This window comes from Pipistrellus kuhlii, unplaced genomic scaffold, assembly GCF_014108245.1.
Source record: "Pipistrellus kuhlii isolate mPipKuh1 unplaced genomic scaffold, mPipKuh1.p scaffold_m20_p_4, whole genome shotgun sequence".
In the NCBI taxonomy this organism is placed as follows: domain Eukaryota; kingdom Metazoa; phylum Chordata; class Mammalia; order Chiroptera; family Vespertilionidae; genus Pipistrellus; species Pipistrellus kuhlii.
Window position 1 is genome coordinate 82,736,022 of NW_023425540.1, and position 15,213 is coordinate 82,751,234.

The 15,213-nt window shown below is 44.4% G+C and overlaps 1 protein-coding gene across 7 annotated transcripts in view; it reads right to left on the reverse strand.

Annotated features, from left to right (window-relative positions):
• SNX29 (sorting nexin 29) overlaps positions 1-15,213 on the reverse strand; it is a 413,174-nt gene that overhangs the window by 183,276 nt on the left and 214,685 nt on the right. For all 7 annotated transcript variants that reach the window (XM_036411104.2, XM_036411105.2, XM_045571684.1 and 4 more), the window contains one exon: positions 2,730-2,836. In XM_036411104.2, the coding sequence (XP_036266997.1) occupies positions 2,730-2,836 (107 nt within the window). The remainder of the gene's footprint in view (positions 1-2,729; positions 2,837-15,213) is intronic.

The following is a 15,213-nucleotide window of genomic DNA, read 5'->3' on the forward strand; positions in this document are numbered from 1 at the left end:
CAGACTGACGCTCTATCCACTGAGTCAAACTGGTTTCGGCTCCTTCCATTCTCTTAACGGTGATGAGCCTTCTCTGCTGTCCAGTCTATCTTTCGGTTCCTCGATGAGCTCACTTCCGGAGCAGAGCAGGGTTATGAGTCTGGGCTCCAGTGCTGGATGGCCTGGCTGATTTGAATCCAGCTCTGCTTCTGACCAGCTGGAAACTCTGGGGCAAGTTACTTAACTTCCCAAAACGCTATCTGTGAGCAGAATCTTCCTCTCAGGAAGCTGCTGACGACTGCAGCAGTCCATCTCTGTAAAAGCCTTAGCATGGTGCATGGTGCCTGGAAATAAAAGTGTGCACCCCACAGCTGGCCACTGGCACTACAGTAGCTGGCTTATAATTAGTGTGTTTATACTAACGTTTCTCCCCTGCCACTTGTTTCCAAAAGTTAACCATCACAGGGTGTCAAGAACAATCTTTCTACCTCCAGTCCTTGGCTCCTGACACACACACACACACCAGCTAATAAACAATGGCTTCATGTTGACTTTGGGCTCTGAGCTGACCGGATGCGAGACGCCTGGTCACTGAGCATGAATGTGTAGTGTTCAGGGCTTGTGTGCAAATGGGTGAGGTAAGCTTTTTTAAATATATTTTTTATTGATTTTGGAGGGAGAGGGAGAGGGGAACAATGAGAGAGAATCACTGATTGGCCACCTCCTACAAGCACCACTCTGGGGATCAAGCATATGTCCTGACCAAGAATAGAACTGTGACCTCCTAGGTCAACACTCAACCACTGAGCCATGCTGGCCAGGCGAGTAAGGTGGTTTTAATGCTTTGAGAGACACCTAGAAAAGAATGTTCAGGAACTGCCTTTTGATTGGGATGAATCACAAAAAAGTAATTAAAAGGTTGTGGTACTTCAAATAGTCATGCTATTTACATTGAGATGTTTCTTCTTCTGAAATGGAAAGAAAATTGCATCAACTTCTCTCCCACACTCTTTCATCACTCCACTCCAACACGTGTTTACAACCCTTTTTTGGCAAAAGCCAACTCATTAATAGAATGACAAGACAAGCATCACACAAAACACTATAAAGAGCTCAATTAATATTAACAGAGAGGGTCCCACAAAAGTCTTGTTGCAATGAAATGCTAATATTCATACGTGAAAGATCACTGACAGAACCACACTTTGCAACCAAAATAAAGAAAAATCAATCTAGAATAGTATATTCCACTAAAGGAACAGCTGTGCTTCAGCCTCAACATCTCAGCTCATTAATGATAATCATCAACTCTACTGCTCCTGGCATTAGGGAGTCACAGAAACACAGAAATCTCTACACCAAGAATGTCAAACTTGAGGCCCACGGGCCACATGCCTCATTTGTTTGGCCTGTGTTAGTCTCTGAGTTTGACATGCTTGCTCTACACCCACCCACTGCTCCTTCTGCAGTGGAATTCAGCATTTCACTCTCTGGCAGCTAACAGGAGCCACATGCAAGTGGATCTGACAGTAACTGGAAGATACGACTATATTCTCAGATGTGTGTACACATGCAAAAATAAGTGACTTGTAATAAACACAACCACGTGACCACCATATACACACACCTCTGTGTATTTCATATACCAGTTATGTAATCAGAAACTAGCCTCCCAGCTTTCCCACTGAATATGGGAATAATTAATGGTCTCTGATTTTTAAAAATAAACAACTTTATCATATCAAAGAAGTACCTTTAATCTTCATTTATAAAGAATATTTTTTATCAGATATCAACAATCAATATTATCAAATGGCTTTTCAGCACCCATCAAGATCAATATCTGCTTTTTTTCTTTTGACCTTTCAAATGAGCTGACCTGATGAATTTCCTAACATATTAAGCCATCCTTGAAATCCTATATATCAATAAATCCTACTTTCATATGGATTGTTCCTTTAATGTGTGACTGAATTTGATTGGGTAATATCTTTCTAGAATTTTTATGCATTTGTGTACAAATGAGGTGAGTCTATAGTATTGTTTCTTAGACTATCTTTGTAGGATTTTTATATCAAAGTAAAGCACACTTGAACCAAGATACAGAGATATGATTTATAGATCTATAGAATTCTTAGACTATCTTTGTAGGATTTTTATATCAAAGTAAAGCGCACTTGAACCAAGATACAGAGATATGATTTATAGACCTATGGATTACGCCTTAAGGAAATATAAACAGCAAAGGGCTTTTTGGCAGACTTAGAGGGCTTCCTAGAAACCACCATAAAACCACCCAGGCTTGCTACCTTCCAGGGAAACAGTTGTTTAATTACTTTTATAACTTTCTTATACCAGTTTTTTGGTACCCTTCGGCAATTTGCCTCATCATCAATAAATTTTGTTATCTTAGAAATGTTATCTTAGAAAATAAAATAGTCCATATTTTCACATTTATCAGCCCAAAGTTGTATGTGACATTCTCTCCTGTTTTTAATCTTCTCCAAACTCAGGGTAGATATATTTTCTTATTTTTAACATTACATATTTATGTCTTCTCTCTTATTTCCTGGCCAAAAGTACCACATTTTCAAGTAAATAATATGTTTCAAAGAACCAGCTCTTACCTGCCTTTACCAAGTGCAGTGCTGTGACTGTTCTGCTAACATCTGTGTAGCAGGCTGGGCCTATGCCTGGGAAGTCCCACGGCAGTCAGCATCAGCAATAAAGGCACAGACTCCAAGCCTTACCTCGATGAGCTTCCTTTCATAGGAGCTCGCTAGATCCTCAGCAACTTCTCCCGGCCTCTGCTCGGCAACAGTGACTTCTCCATCGACATTCCAAAGGTTGGGTACCACTTTAGGGAAAGAAAGACATTCAATAAATATTTTAACAGTAATCAAACATTATTCTTCCAGGGGATATGGATGGATGGATATATATATATATATATATATATATATAGCACACACATATATATGCATACACACACACATATGTGTGTGTGTGTGCGCGCGCGCATATATATATATATATATATATATATATATATATATATGGAAAACATATATATATATATATATATATATATATATATATATGTTTTCCAAGTAGCTTCTCCAGGGAGAATTCTCTTTTTAAGAGGGAAAAAGAATCACAATTACTAGTTACTTCAACATTACAACATTTCCACCCAATGGAACAGTGTAATAAAGTGAATGATAACACATATTTAAAAATGGAAGAACTTTCCTAGAGACAAATGCATATCCCAGGGGCTGGAAGACGGAAAAGCCTATACCTAAATTCTTTACATTAGTCAAATGTCTTTTTTTCTAATAACAAGTTTTCCACTGAGGCTGTGCCTGCCTACAGCCAAGTGAACTGGCAGTGGGGGTCAGAGTGCATGTGGAACCAATACGAGTTGGCACTGATAAACTGTACTTAGAATGAATAGACATCTTAGAGCCATGGTGGGCAAACTGCGGCTCACGAGCCACATGCGGCTCTTTGGCCCCTTGAGAGTGGCTCTTCCACAAAATACCATGGCCTGAGGGAGTCCATTTTAAGGAAGTGGCATTAGAAGAAGTTTACATTTAAAAAATTTGGCTCACAAAAGAAATTTCAATCATTGTACTGTTGATATTTGGCTCTGTTGACTAATGAGTTTGCTGACCACTGTCTTAGGGGGACTGGCTCCCAGGTGAGCACAGGAGCCGGCAGGGTACTGGTGGGTGAGGCTGAGAGAAGAGGAAAAGACATGGAGGTCAGGTTAAGAAGCTGTGGCTTTAATGAATAGGCACTGAAGGCTATGCATGTGCAGTGATGTTTCAGGAAGACTGAATGACGGAGAGGTGAAACTTGGGTCTGTCTTAAGGTAATGTAGGGGGTGGTACGTACGTTTTCAGTAAATATTTGATGTGTGCGATGACTAGACAGAGGACAGATGGAGGGGTAAGAAGAAAATACTATGTGGCATTAGTAAGATACAATAGAGACTAAAATTAGGCCTTTGCAGAGGTTGGACATTGAAAGCAGGGAAGACTGTCAAAGGATTCAAGGGAGGATTTGACTTGGGCGCAGACTAAGTCAAAACAAAGTAATTCAGTAAATGCTCTTGAGCACAGCATGCTCCGTGCTCTCTAAACAGCCAACTGAACAGCCTGGATCAACCCGGAGGGCTTTACTGTATAAAATTTAAAAATTAAAAGAAAAACTTCCATTAAAATAACACAGCTGACACCAAAAGGTATTTCTACTTTTTGGTATGTACCCATATATGTTTACTCTATAGAGAAGAGTAAATAAACGAAAGCTGGGAATGAGCCAGATAACTGCAATGAAAGTAGAACAAAAGATGCAGTGGCGGCAGTAAGAACATGGACCAGCCCAAGTCGGAAACCAGCAATGACTGTGCAGATCCAGCTTCCAGGTGTCTGCGAGTGAAGCCCCCGGCAGCCCAACACAGTGTGATGAGGGGGCCGTGAGGCAAAAGGAGATCCTAAGGCCAGCCCTGCAGTGACTGGGATCTGAGAGACAAGGGGATGGGTGAAAGGCAGTGGCACCAAGGGAGTGAGACAGTGAAAGTGGGCAAAGGCTGAACAACAATGGGGGTCACTGCCGAAACTGGTTTGGCTCAGTGGATAGAGCGTCGGCCTGCAGTGGACTGGAAGGTCCCGGGTTTGATTCCAGTCAAGGGCATGTACCTTGGTTGTGGGCACATTCCCAGTAGGGAGTATGCAAGAGGCAGCTGATCGATGTTTCTCTCTCATTGATGTTTCTAACTCTCTATCCCTCTCTCTTCCTCTCTGTAAAAAATCAATAAAATATATTTAAAAAAAAAATCAATGGGGGTCACTGAGCCTGAACTGCCCAGTGGCTCCGCCCCAGCCCCTGGCTAAGCCTCCACCGGACCTCAGCTGGTTAGAGCCCACAGAGGCGGCAAGTTCCTGAGTGGCAGTAGGGAGCACACAAGCATGAAGTCCTAAGTTGTTCCCGCCGGGTGGTGACTACAGTTCCACCCCTACCATAGGGAGTGACCAAACCACAACCTGAGGCCTGAAATAGGTGCTTTAAAAAACTAAAAAGGACTTCCAGGTCAAGTTGCCAGACTGACACACTAACTTACATTCACATCTTCTCAGAATCCCACTAAAATACCAATTTAAAAGTCCTTTCTAAAAGCCTCGCCCTTAAGGAGAAAGAGAATGAGAGAGGAAATAAGACTATTGAATTTTAGAAGCTAAGAGGCAAGTAGATAACCTGTGAGTAACCTGACGAAACGGAGAAAATGTCCTTCTTAACTGAGAGTGGGCAACACCAAACACCCTCTGATAAAAACGGAAAAACCCGCAAAAGGCCGAGCGATCGATCGCTAGCACCAGGCTCTTCTGGGAGCTGGAAGGAGCATGGGCTCAGAGGAATGTAACCCGAGACTAAGGGTTCCCGCTCCAGGAAAGGTAAAACCATAGGTTTGGACCCAGTTAAAGGCAAAGGTAGCTTATGGAAACAGGGATATAAATGAAACACACAGATTTCAAGATTCAACCACCTTCTCCCCCCCCTCCCCCCTTACCCAGCTTCCCATTCCCAGAATAGCTGGCAGACAACCTATACTTGTAAGTAAAGGAAGAGAAAAGTATTTTCCTGTAAATCTAACTAACTGGAGGGAAAAGATCTGAGGAGACCAATTTGGGGGGCGGGTTCCTCTCCTGTGAAAGAGCAGAGCCAGATCACCCCCCAGGAAATGATGAAAGATTCTAAATCAGTGTTTCAGTCCCCACACCTGCCTCTGACAGCCAGCCAGAATCACCTTCTACTTGAGACGAGCGCCTAAGGTGGAAAGACAGGGACCAGAATAACCAGACAGAGAAAAATAACTCATTGGAGAAAGACACAATTTAGGGAGAAGTACACTTCAAGAGCAAGCTATCGGTAATATTCCCGGAGAGAGAGGAGATGGTGTAGCTGAGAAACAATAATAGACATTTATTTTAAAAGGAGAAAAAAAATTAAGAGAGCGAAAAAGCTCTTCCGGAGAGCAAAACTGTGATATCCAAAAGGAACACTAGACATAAAGACAGGGAGGTAAGAAAACGTCCAGAAAATACAGCCAAAGGGTACAAAAAGGAAAACAAGAAATGAAGAGTTACCACATGAGAAGAGTTAATAAAAAGTGGGGGTGGGGAGGACATAACACAGAGAGGACGAAAACAAAGATATAATAATTCCAGAAAAGCCCCGGAACCAGGAGACAGGAGAGCTGAGCTGGGAGAGCTCTGAGGGCGGCCAGCAGGACACACCGCACTCTCATGCCTCTCGATGAAGTCTCAGCCTGGACAAAGAGAGGGCACAGAGCCCAGTGTGAAAGCAGAATTATGCAGTGGAGAGAAAGGAGAAATGGCACAGGGTTTCTTAACAGCAGGCGTGGGCCGAAAAGCAACGAGTGATACGTTGCCATCCTCCAGGGAAGACTTTCTGAGCAAGGAGGATGCCCAAGCCAAACCACATGAGAAGCAGGTCAACCCACTTGCAGATATACAACCTCTCAAAAACTTGAAAAGAGAAGAAATCCAGTTACAGGAAATCTGAGATTCCAAGAAACTGGGGACCCAACACTAACATAAGTGAGAAAATCATTCGTAACCACCAAAAAGTAAAAACAACATATACAGCCATCACAGGTGACTGATGGATATAGAAAATGGGGGCTAGCCACATGGTGGAATAGTATTCAGCCATGAAAAAGAATGAAGTATTAATACATGCTACAACACAAATGAACCTTAAAAACAATCATGCTAAGTGAAAGAAGCCAGATTAAAAAAAGCTTCTATTTCATGATCCCATTTATACAAAATGTTTAAAAAGAGAAAAAAAAATATTGGCTTCCAGGGATGTGAAGAAGGGCTGGGGAATGATTGCTAATGAGTACCATAGGACTGATAAAATGTTTTGAAATTTGAGAGTGATGATGGCTGCACAATCTTGTGAATATACCAAAACCCCCTGAATTGGGTACTTGCATGGTATATGAATTGTATCCGAATATAGGGGAGGAGGAGCAGCAGCCCCTGTGGCAATGGCAGCGGTGAAGTGGGGGGAGCAGGATTACAGAGGGGCCAGGCTTCCAGCCACGGAGGCCAGAGGACTCCAGGTGTGACAGCTGCCTCAGTGTGAGCATACTGAGGAAATCTACATAACTAAGAGAGCATTTGGAGATGAATTAGTTTTAAGTACATAGAACATCAACCAAGTTAAAGTAAAATGATAAGTATTAACTCAAAAGCAATAAAAAGCTGTGCAAAAATAATGATTATGTACCTCACGGCTCAGCTGGATGGCATTTTCAGAGTCATAATAATGTAATCATGGACCAGGGATCGAACCGAAAAGATTATATGTCTGTGCTGGAGAATGTGTGTGTGTGTATGTGTTTTGTGGGGGCGGAAAGATCAAAGAAAGCTAATCATCATCTTCCACAGAGAGAACTCGATAAACAGCACCTACAGTGGAGAAATCAACAAGTGGCCACAGACATGTTATTCAGAGATATCAAAGTAACTACCAAAAGAATTGGTTGAAAGGTTTAAAGCAGTGCCCTGGCGGTATGACTCAGTGTGAGCATACTGAGTTTCAGCCCACACATTGAAGGGTGGTGGGCTCGATTTCTAGTCAAGGGAATGTACCTGGGTTGCTGGTTCGATCCCAGACCCAAGTGGGGGCCCATGTGGGAGGCGATCAATTAGTATGTGTCTCTATCACATATATGTTTTGTTTTCTTTTCCCCACCTCCTTCCACTCTCTAAAAAAACAATGGAAAAAATATCCTCAGGTGAGGATTAACAAAACAGAACCAAAAAAAAAAGAGTTTATAGCAGTTGCTTGTGGGAGTGGGAAATGGGAAAGGGTGATGGCTAGAAGCAACAAGTCTTTTACAATAAGTTATGTACAAAGGTTTGATTTTTAATGAGCTAACTAAATTTGGCATCAAGTAGAAAACAGAATTTGAGAGGAGGCGGCACAAAGAAATGAGATTTACAAAGTTCATTAAGATAACAGTAGTGCCCTTCAGAGCGCCCCACCATGAAGCTGGATGCAGTCGGTGAGCAGAGCCTGGTGCTAAGGCCCATCGAAGGAGTAACTGGTGTGTAACACACAGCACATGCGAGTATGCTGCCCACCAGACCTTCTGATCCTGCCTGACCGAGGCTTGCTTCCTCCACCACAGTTCTGCGGGGCAGAAAGAGATAGCCATGCGGGATGTCTGCACATGTCTTTGGAAATCAAGCCACTGGCCTCTGCCCTGAGGCCCCAGGCTTCAGTGGGTACAGGTAAGAGAAATGCACGATCTTCTGCACGGAAGAAGGTAGATATATAGATCAGATTTTAACCTCACAACTGGGGACAGACCTGGACAGTCAGGAATTTATAGCAGATCTCTTAAAAATTAGCCAGTCAACCTTCCCCTACTTCTCACTGCCTTGGTTCAGGCTTCTGAAGCCTTAATGAGCATATCAGAAACTTCTAGTCCATATTTAACATCTATGTATATATAATAAAAAAACAAAACAAAACAAAAAAACAGCAACCAGAACGCTGTAATGACCAGAACAACTGATCGCGCTATGACGCCCACTGCAGCCTATCAGGTGTGGGGCTGGCTGGACCAAACCTCCTATGGCCCCTGACCCCCGATGGGCTCCCCACACCCCAACCAGCCAATCACCCATGGCCCCTCCCTCCAGCCGGCCTGGCCCTGATCAGGCCCATCCGGGCAGGGGGCAGGCTGGACAGCCAACCTCCTGTTATCTCCTCCTCCCAAAAGGCCCAGCCTCACTTGGGGCTGGGCCAGCCCAACCAAATTCATGCACTGGGCCTCTAGTAATGTAATAAAACACTGACCCCCAACTATATCATTTTTTGCTCCTCAGTAGGCAGCCTCTAAGATGGCCCCTGGTATTCTCATTTTTATATAACCTCTACCCTTGAGTGTGGGCTGGGCTTATTGACTCACTTCTAATGAATAGAATGTGGAAGAAATGATGGATGTCACTTCTAAGATTAAATTATTAAAAAAAAAAACTATGGCTTCTATCCTGGGTACCCTCACTCAGTCACTTTGAGGAAAGCCAGCTGCCATCTCATATGAAGACCCAGGTGATCGGGAAATATGTATCCAGCTACCAGTCAGCAAGAACCTGGGGTCAGCCACCAGTCAAGGAGCAGAGATGGCTCCTCACCCAGTCGAGCCCTGAGATTCCACAGCAGCCCTGTGAGACACCAGGAGCCGGAGCACGTGGCTTAGCTGTGCCTGGATTCCTTCATATACAAACTGAAACATATACATTTGTTGCTTTCAGCTGCTAAATTTTGGGGTAATTTGTTATGGGTAACTAATACAGTGCCTTTGATTATTTAACAGGGACTTCTTTAGACACTAACTCTGAATGATACTGAGTTAGACCATGAAGTTACAATGATGGTGACATGGCTCCACATGGATGACATTTACTCATAAAAAGGAACACTAAAGGAGGACTTGGCCAATATAGCTCGATAGCTTAAGGATTAATATCAGGAAAATGAAGAAAGCCATTTAACCAGCCAATAACTGCTCTACTGGCAAGGTCAATATGGAGTGAGGTACATGAAATCTACTCGTCCCATTAGTTTAAGATGAAAGAAGTACATCGGACCTTTTAATTTTCAAGTAAAGAAGATTTAATCAGCCTGGGGAACAAGAAGACACTGGGTGTTTAAGGAAGGCAGCACAATAAAAGGCTGAGTAACAGCTCGTCATTTGGGAACCCAAAAGGACAGGATGCACATGATGGCCCCAATGAGCCAGTCAACCTCTAGTAGATCAATTGTGATTAAATTCTGAAAGCCAAATCTAACAATAAATACAGATGTTTGCAATGGATCAAACTAAAAGTTTGGTTTTTACAGATGCATGGTTTCTGAGAGTAATCTGTGAGTTTTAGAAAAACAATCGAATAGCCCAGGAGAAAAGCATACTTCTACCTATTATGTCAGTTATAGCTCACCCTGAATTCAAGAACACAGGTATTCAAGAACACAGGCTTGAAACATTGGTTAGCACTGCAATCTCAATCCTAAAACTTAATCATCACTAATTCCAGTCCATATTTTGAGTGACTTTATGCTCATAACTGGACATTCTGTCCTGAAGGAGGACAAGAGGCATGCAGCTGCCACATGCAACAAGACAAAGAGTCTTTCATCTACATTTTAGGCATTTCAGTTCTGGGTAAGAAACTTACTGAAAAGGCCAAAGATCTGTCCAAAAGCAAAATGAAGTAAGGGGTGTATTTCATGTGCTAACCAAAGTTTGAGGCTTGCATCCATATGCAATGGTCCTCACATTGGCCCTGGCCAATGTGGCTCAGCTGGTTGGGGGTCATCCCATGCACCAAAGGGCCACTGGTTCAATTCTTGGTCAGGGAAAGGTCCAGGGCACATCCCTAGTAAGGCGCATGCAGGAGGCAGCTGATGGATGTTTCTCTCTCCCTCTCCCTTACTCTCTAAGATCAATAAAAACATTTTTTAACATAAGCAAAATGACATTGCTTCAGCTTATATAGCGCTTCAGAGTTTACAAAGCATCTTCAAACGCACCAGCTCACTGGAGCATTGTTACGAACACTGCCTGTTTTGTTGGTGAACTGCTGTCTTGTAGGCATCAGTGTCCGCTGACCCAGGAGGAACCTTCTCCAATGGAACCTTAACGTGCCTCTGAGTTTCCATCACAAGGAATCTGGCGGGCTGAACTCAGCCTGGCCATCATAAGCTTCTATCCAAGGTGAATATGTCCACCTTACGTGTCTGACACAGGATGCTCCATTAACCCAACCCATCTGGTTAACATCCACATAACTCGCTGGAAAATCTGCACTTTGTTAACTTGCAAACACTCTGACTAGTCAGCTATCTTCTCCTGTGTTTCCATTTAGAGTCCAGAAGTTAGACTCCAAATGGAAAAATCTGGCAGAAGTAATAAGCTTTCTCTTTTTAAATCCAAATAGACACTAAAACTGGGTCGGCAGCAGCACAAACACTGACTTTAAATCAGAACCATTTCTCACGTTCTCTGGATTTGTCAGCACCATGAGCAGGTCATTGAAACTCAGAACATGACACAGTTGTTCAGCTCCTTGCAGTCGCCATTACAGTTTGGAGGTGTTTGCGATAAGTCATCTAAAATAAGTAGACACTGTGCGGGTCTCACTTGCAGGCACAGAGAATACATGGAGTTTTCTGCCTAAATTCTTTTAAACAAAACTTCAAATACCATGGAGAGCAGCATGGCAAACAGTATGATAAGGTTACTGTTTTGCTTTCCATTTGAACAAGCTTAGCATGACCCCAGATGCACACAGTGGGAGGTGCTGATGGCGAAAGAGAATAAAGAACCGTTTTTAATTCAGAGACAGTTCCCTTGAATATCCTAATGGTCCTGTGACAGCAGGCCAGGCTCGGTGTGGTGGGAAATCTAGGGCAGTTTCAGGTTCCAAAGGAGAAAGGCTCCCCCTGGTGAGATGACAAGGGACCCTACAGGACAGCAGGCACCCACAGCTGTTCCAGCAAAGAGCCCTGTCTCCACAATAACAGCAGCCCTCATTTTCCATGGGCATGGCAAACAAGACAGTGTGTGCTCTGCTCTCAGACAGATACTGGGCCAAAGTCTGCCCACCACTCACCAGGGCAGAGACTTGAAAAGTCTCTCATTGCCTCAACACCTTGCTGCTGAAGAATCATCACATGCCAGGCACTAGATGCTAGAGACAGGGGTGGAAAAAGTGAATGCCAGTATGAAGCTTACACTCAAGTAGGGGAATTTAAAATAAAGAACTAACTACTCACCCTGTCAGGCTGTGAGAAGTGCTCAGGGAAGGTGAAAGCATGAGAAAATGATGGCAGAAGAATACTAATTAAATAAAACGCAAGGAAAGGCCGCACTAGAGAGATACCATCTGAGCAGGGACCAGAATGAAGTGGGGACATGAGCCATGCGAAGCCCAGGAAGAGAGCATTCCTGGGAAATGCAAGTGCCAAGCCCTGAGGTATGCACAGGCCTAATGTATTCCTGGAACAGCAAGGAGGCCAGTGTGGCTAAAGGATAACGGATGAGAGAGATGGACAAGAAATGAGACCTTAGAGAAAATGGCATGGGTTTTCAGACTATGGTATTTTATTCTGAGCAAAATAGGAAGCCCCTGGAAGAGTCTGATCAGACATATTTTCTTAAAGATCATTCTACCAGCTATATGAAAGGGAAAGTAGGAGGCTGGGAGAGAAGGTACAGGGGTTAGGAGGGGAGGCACACAGCTCAGGCCTCCCTGCAAGGAAGGACTTGCCATTCTGTACAAACAGTGCAGGTAGTTGGCAACCTCCAGGTGCAGGGCCCTCCTGGGCCATCCTTGCCAATGCCTGAGCACAGAAAGGTAATTCTGCCCAATGTGGGCCCCCGCTGATGGGCACTCTTTGCCCAGATCTCCCCACTGGGCCAGGTGAGCGAAACTGTTGGATCTGCAACAAAGTCTGAGGCTTTCCCTGCCCACAGCCACATGTCTCCTTCATCTCTCACAGGCACTACCCCCAATACAGCTTTTGCCTACCTTTGTCTTGGCATTGCTTCCTAGAGGATTCCTCATACTCAGCTGGTTAGGCCCCTTTAGCAGTGTCCAGGCCAGAGGCGATGGTGCTGGCCTGGATCCTGGTGACAGCAATGGTGTGAGAAGGAGTGAAAGGCAAGAAGAGAAAGCCAGAGGTTTGACAGGGATCTGGGTAACACCAAGATTCTTGGCTTCAGGAACCTGAAAGGATGGAGCTATCATTCCATGGGCTGGGCAGCCTGGGGAAGGACCAGGTGTGGTGGAGAAGAGTGATGACCACGAGAAGTATGGCTTTCAGACAAGTTTTGTTTGGTACAACCATCAGTCATCTGAGAAAGATAGCACAAATGCTGGAGCCTGTGAGTCTGGAAGTTAGGACTGGATGTATGGAACCAGAAGTTAATAATAGCTCCAGAGGAGAAGAATCACAGGACTAAGTGAGATCACCAACCTTTGGAAGCTGAGTTTCCTCCTGTCACAAAATAAGAATGACAGCCCTCACTCCAAAGAGCCCCAGGAGGGAACACCATGCCACCTGCCCAATTGGTGTCACCTGTGACTTAGCACTGAGCATGTATGGCTTTGTAGGGAAGGGGCAACAGATGAAATCTGGCTGCTCCTCAGCTAACTTCGACCTTGGGGAAGGGAGTCCCCCAAAGCTGAGACACCTTCATTCAACCTAGAGTTCTCAGGAGAAGCCAGGACATCGTACTTGGGGAATAAGGTGGATAGAACGCACAAGAGACTGTGGCATGGAACAAGGGCGGCAGCTCCCTGCCCACGTCTCACACTCCTGCACCACACATCTCTGGGCAGCAATGAAGAGGCAAGCAAGCTATTGCTCACTGAGCCCTAGGATTCAGAACATGTTATTTAAGGCTCCATGTCGCCACTGCAGGGAGCAGAAAATAGAGGTTTGAACTATTTTTTTAACACTGTAAATTTTGGACCCAGTAATACTAGCCCCAGTCTGCCTGACCTCAAAATGCCACACTCTTCCCAACTCACCACACTGCCTTCCTTCCGTCTGAAGCCCACTCCCCAATGTGGTCCCGATGTTCACTTATGACAGGCTGCCAGGGGGCACAAGTGAAGACCCCAAAGGAAAGGCACTTCCCTACATGCATCGAACACACACACACACACACAGACCCTTACAGCTTGGGTTGCCTACGCACAGTATAAGAACATCATAAATGTCAAACGCTCCAGAAAGTGAAAACCAAGTTCTTTAAACACTGGATATAAACCCACCCATCTCACAGGGAGACAGTTCTCTGGGTTTTTACCAGAAGGGCCATGTGGTAGCCAAGCTAAGAAAACGTTACCGGAAGGATGTCCCAACAGGTGATAGTCACCAACCTATCCACAGTTGCAGGCTCACTTGCATCCCTCAAGAACAGAACCAGGGCCGAAACCTCAACAGAACCAAGGCCGAACCCGGTTTGACTCAGTGGATAGAGCATTGGCCTGCGGACTGAAAGGTCCCAGGTTCAATTCCTAAAGAACATGTATGTTCGTTGCGGGCACATACCCAGTTAGGGGGGTGTGCAAGAGGCAGCTGATGGATGATTCTCTCTCATCGATGTTTCTAACTCTCTATCCCTCTCTCTTCCTCTCTGTGAAAAATCAATAAAATATATTTAAAAAACAAAAACAAAACAGAACCAGGAACCCGGGATCGAGAGGGGACCGTTTTTAATAACTGATGAGGACGCAGGTATGAAAAGTATGGCCGAGACACAGGCATCCTTGGGTCAAACCCTGGCTCTGTCACTAACAGAAGTGAGAACTTAGCACATTACTTTACTTCTCTGACACTCAGTTTCCTCATCTATAAAATGGGGGTGATAGGCCTTCGTGTAAGGACTATACAAGGAGAATATAAACTACTTTGTATTCTCACTCAAGCTTCAAATATATCATTTTTAAAAGACAAATGCAAAGTGACGGTCCACCTTCTTTTTCAAATCAGAAAGCCTCTTCATTAGAAGTTTCTGTCTCCTCCGGTTCTTCCAGAGAAAAGCATTTACCTGTTTTTATCCGTTTCTCTCTTCCAAGAGATCAGCTAAATATGTCACACACACACACACACACACACACACACACAGGGACAGCTGGGAAGGGCTGCTGCATAAAACCAGAGCTGTCATCACTCCCTTCACAGGCACGTTTCTCCTGCTCCTGTGGAAAGTGCTTCCTGAGCAAACCTCTGAGCCCAGGAAGGGCAGTTTACCCACAATGGGGCAAGGCGGCATGGGCAGTTCCAAATGCTGCTTGTAAAACTGCTCATTCCAAACTGCAGATGTGCTCATGTTCGAGATTGAAATTACTACCAGAAATGTGTGTGATGTGGTTCTATTTTTTGGGGGGGGGAGAGGCAGTAGGGGAAGGAGGGAGGAAGAAGGACACCATCCAGATGTGTATCTGGAGGTCTGAGCAAGGACAAAGGGCACCCCCAGCTGTTGGCCTTGGTAACCTGGGTGTGTAGAGCACCAAATAACAAGCACTGCTTTCATTCTAAACCTTTGGATCATTTTGTTCGAAACAATAGGCATGGGCGACTTTTGCAATTCATTCCTAAAGCAGCAGAGCT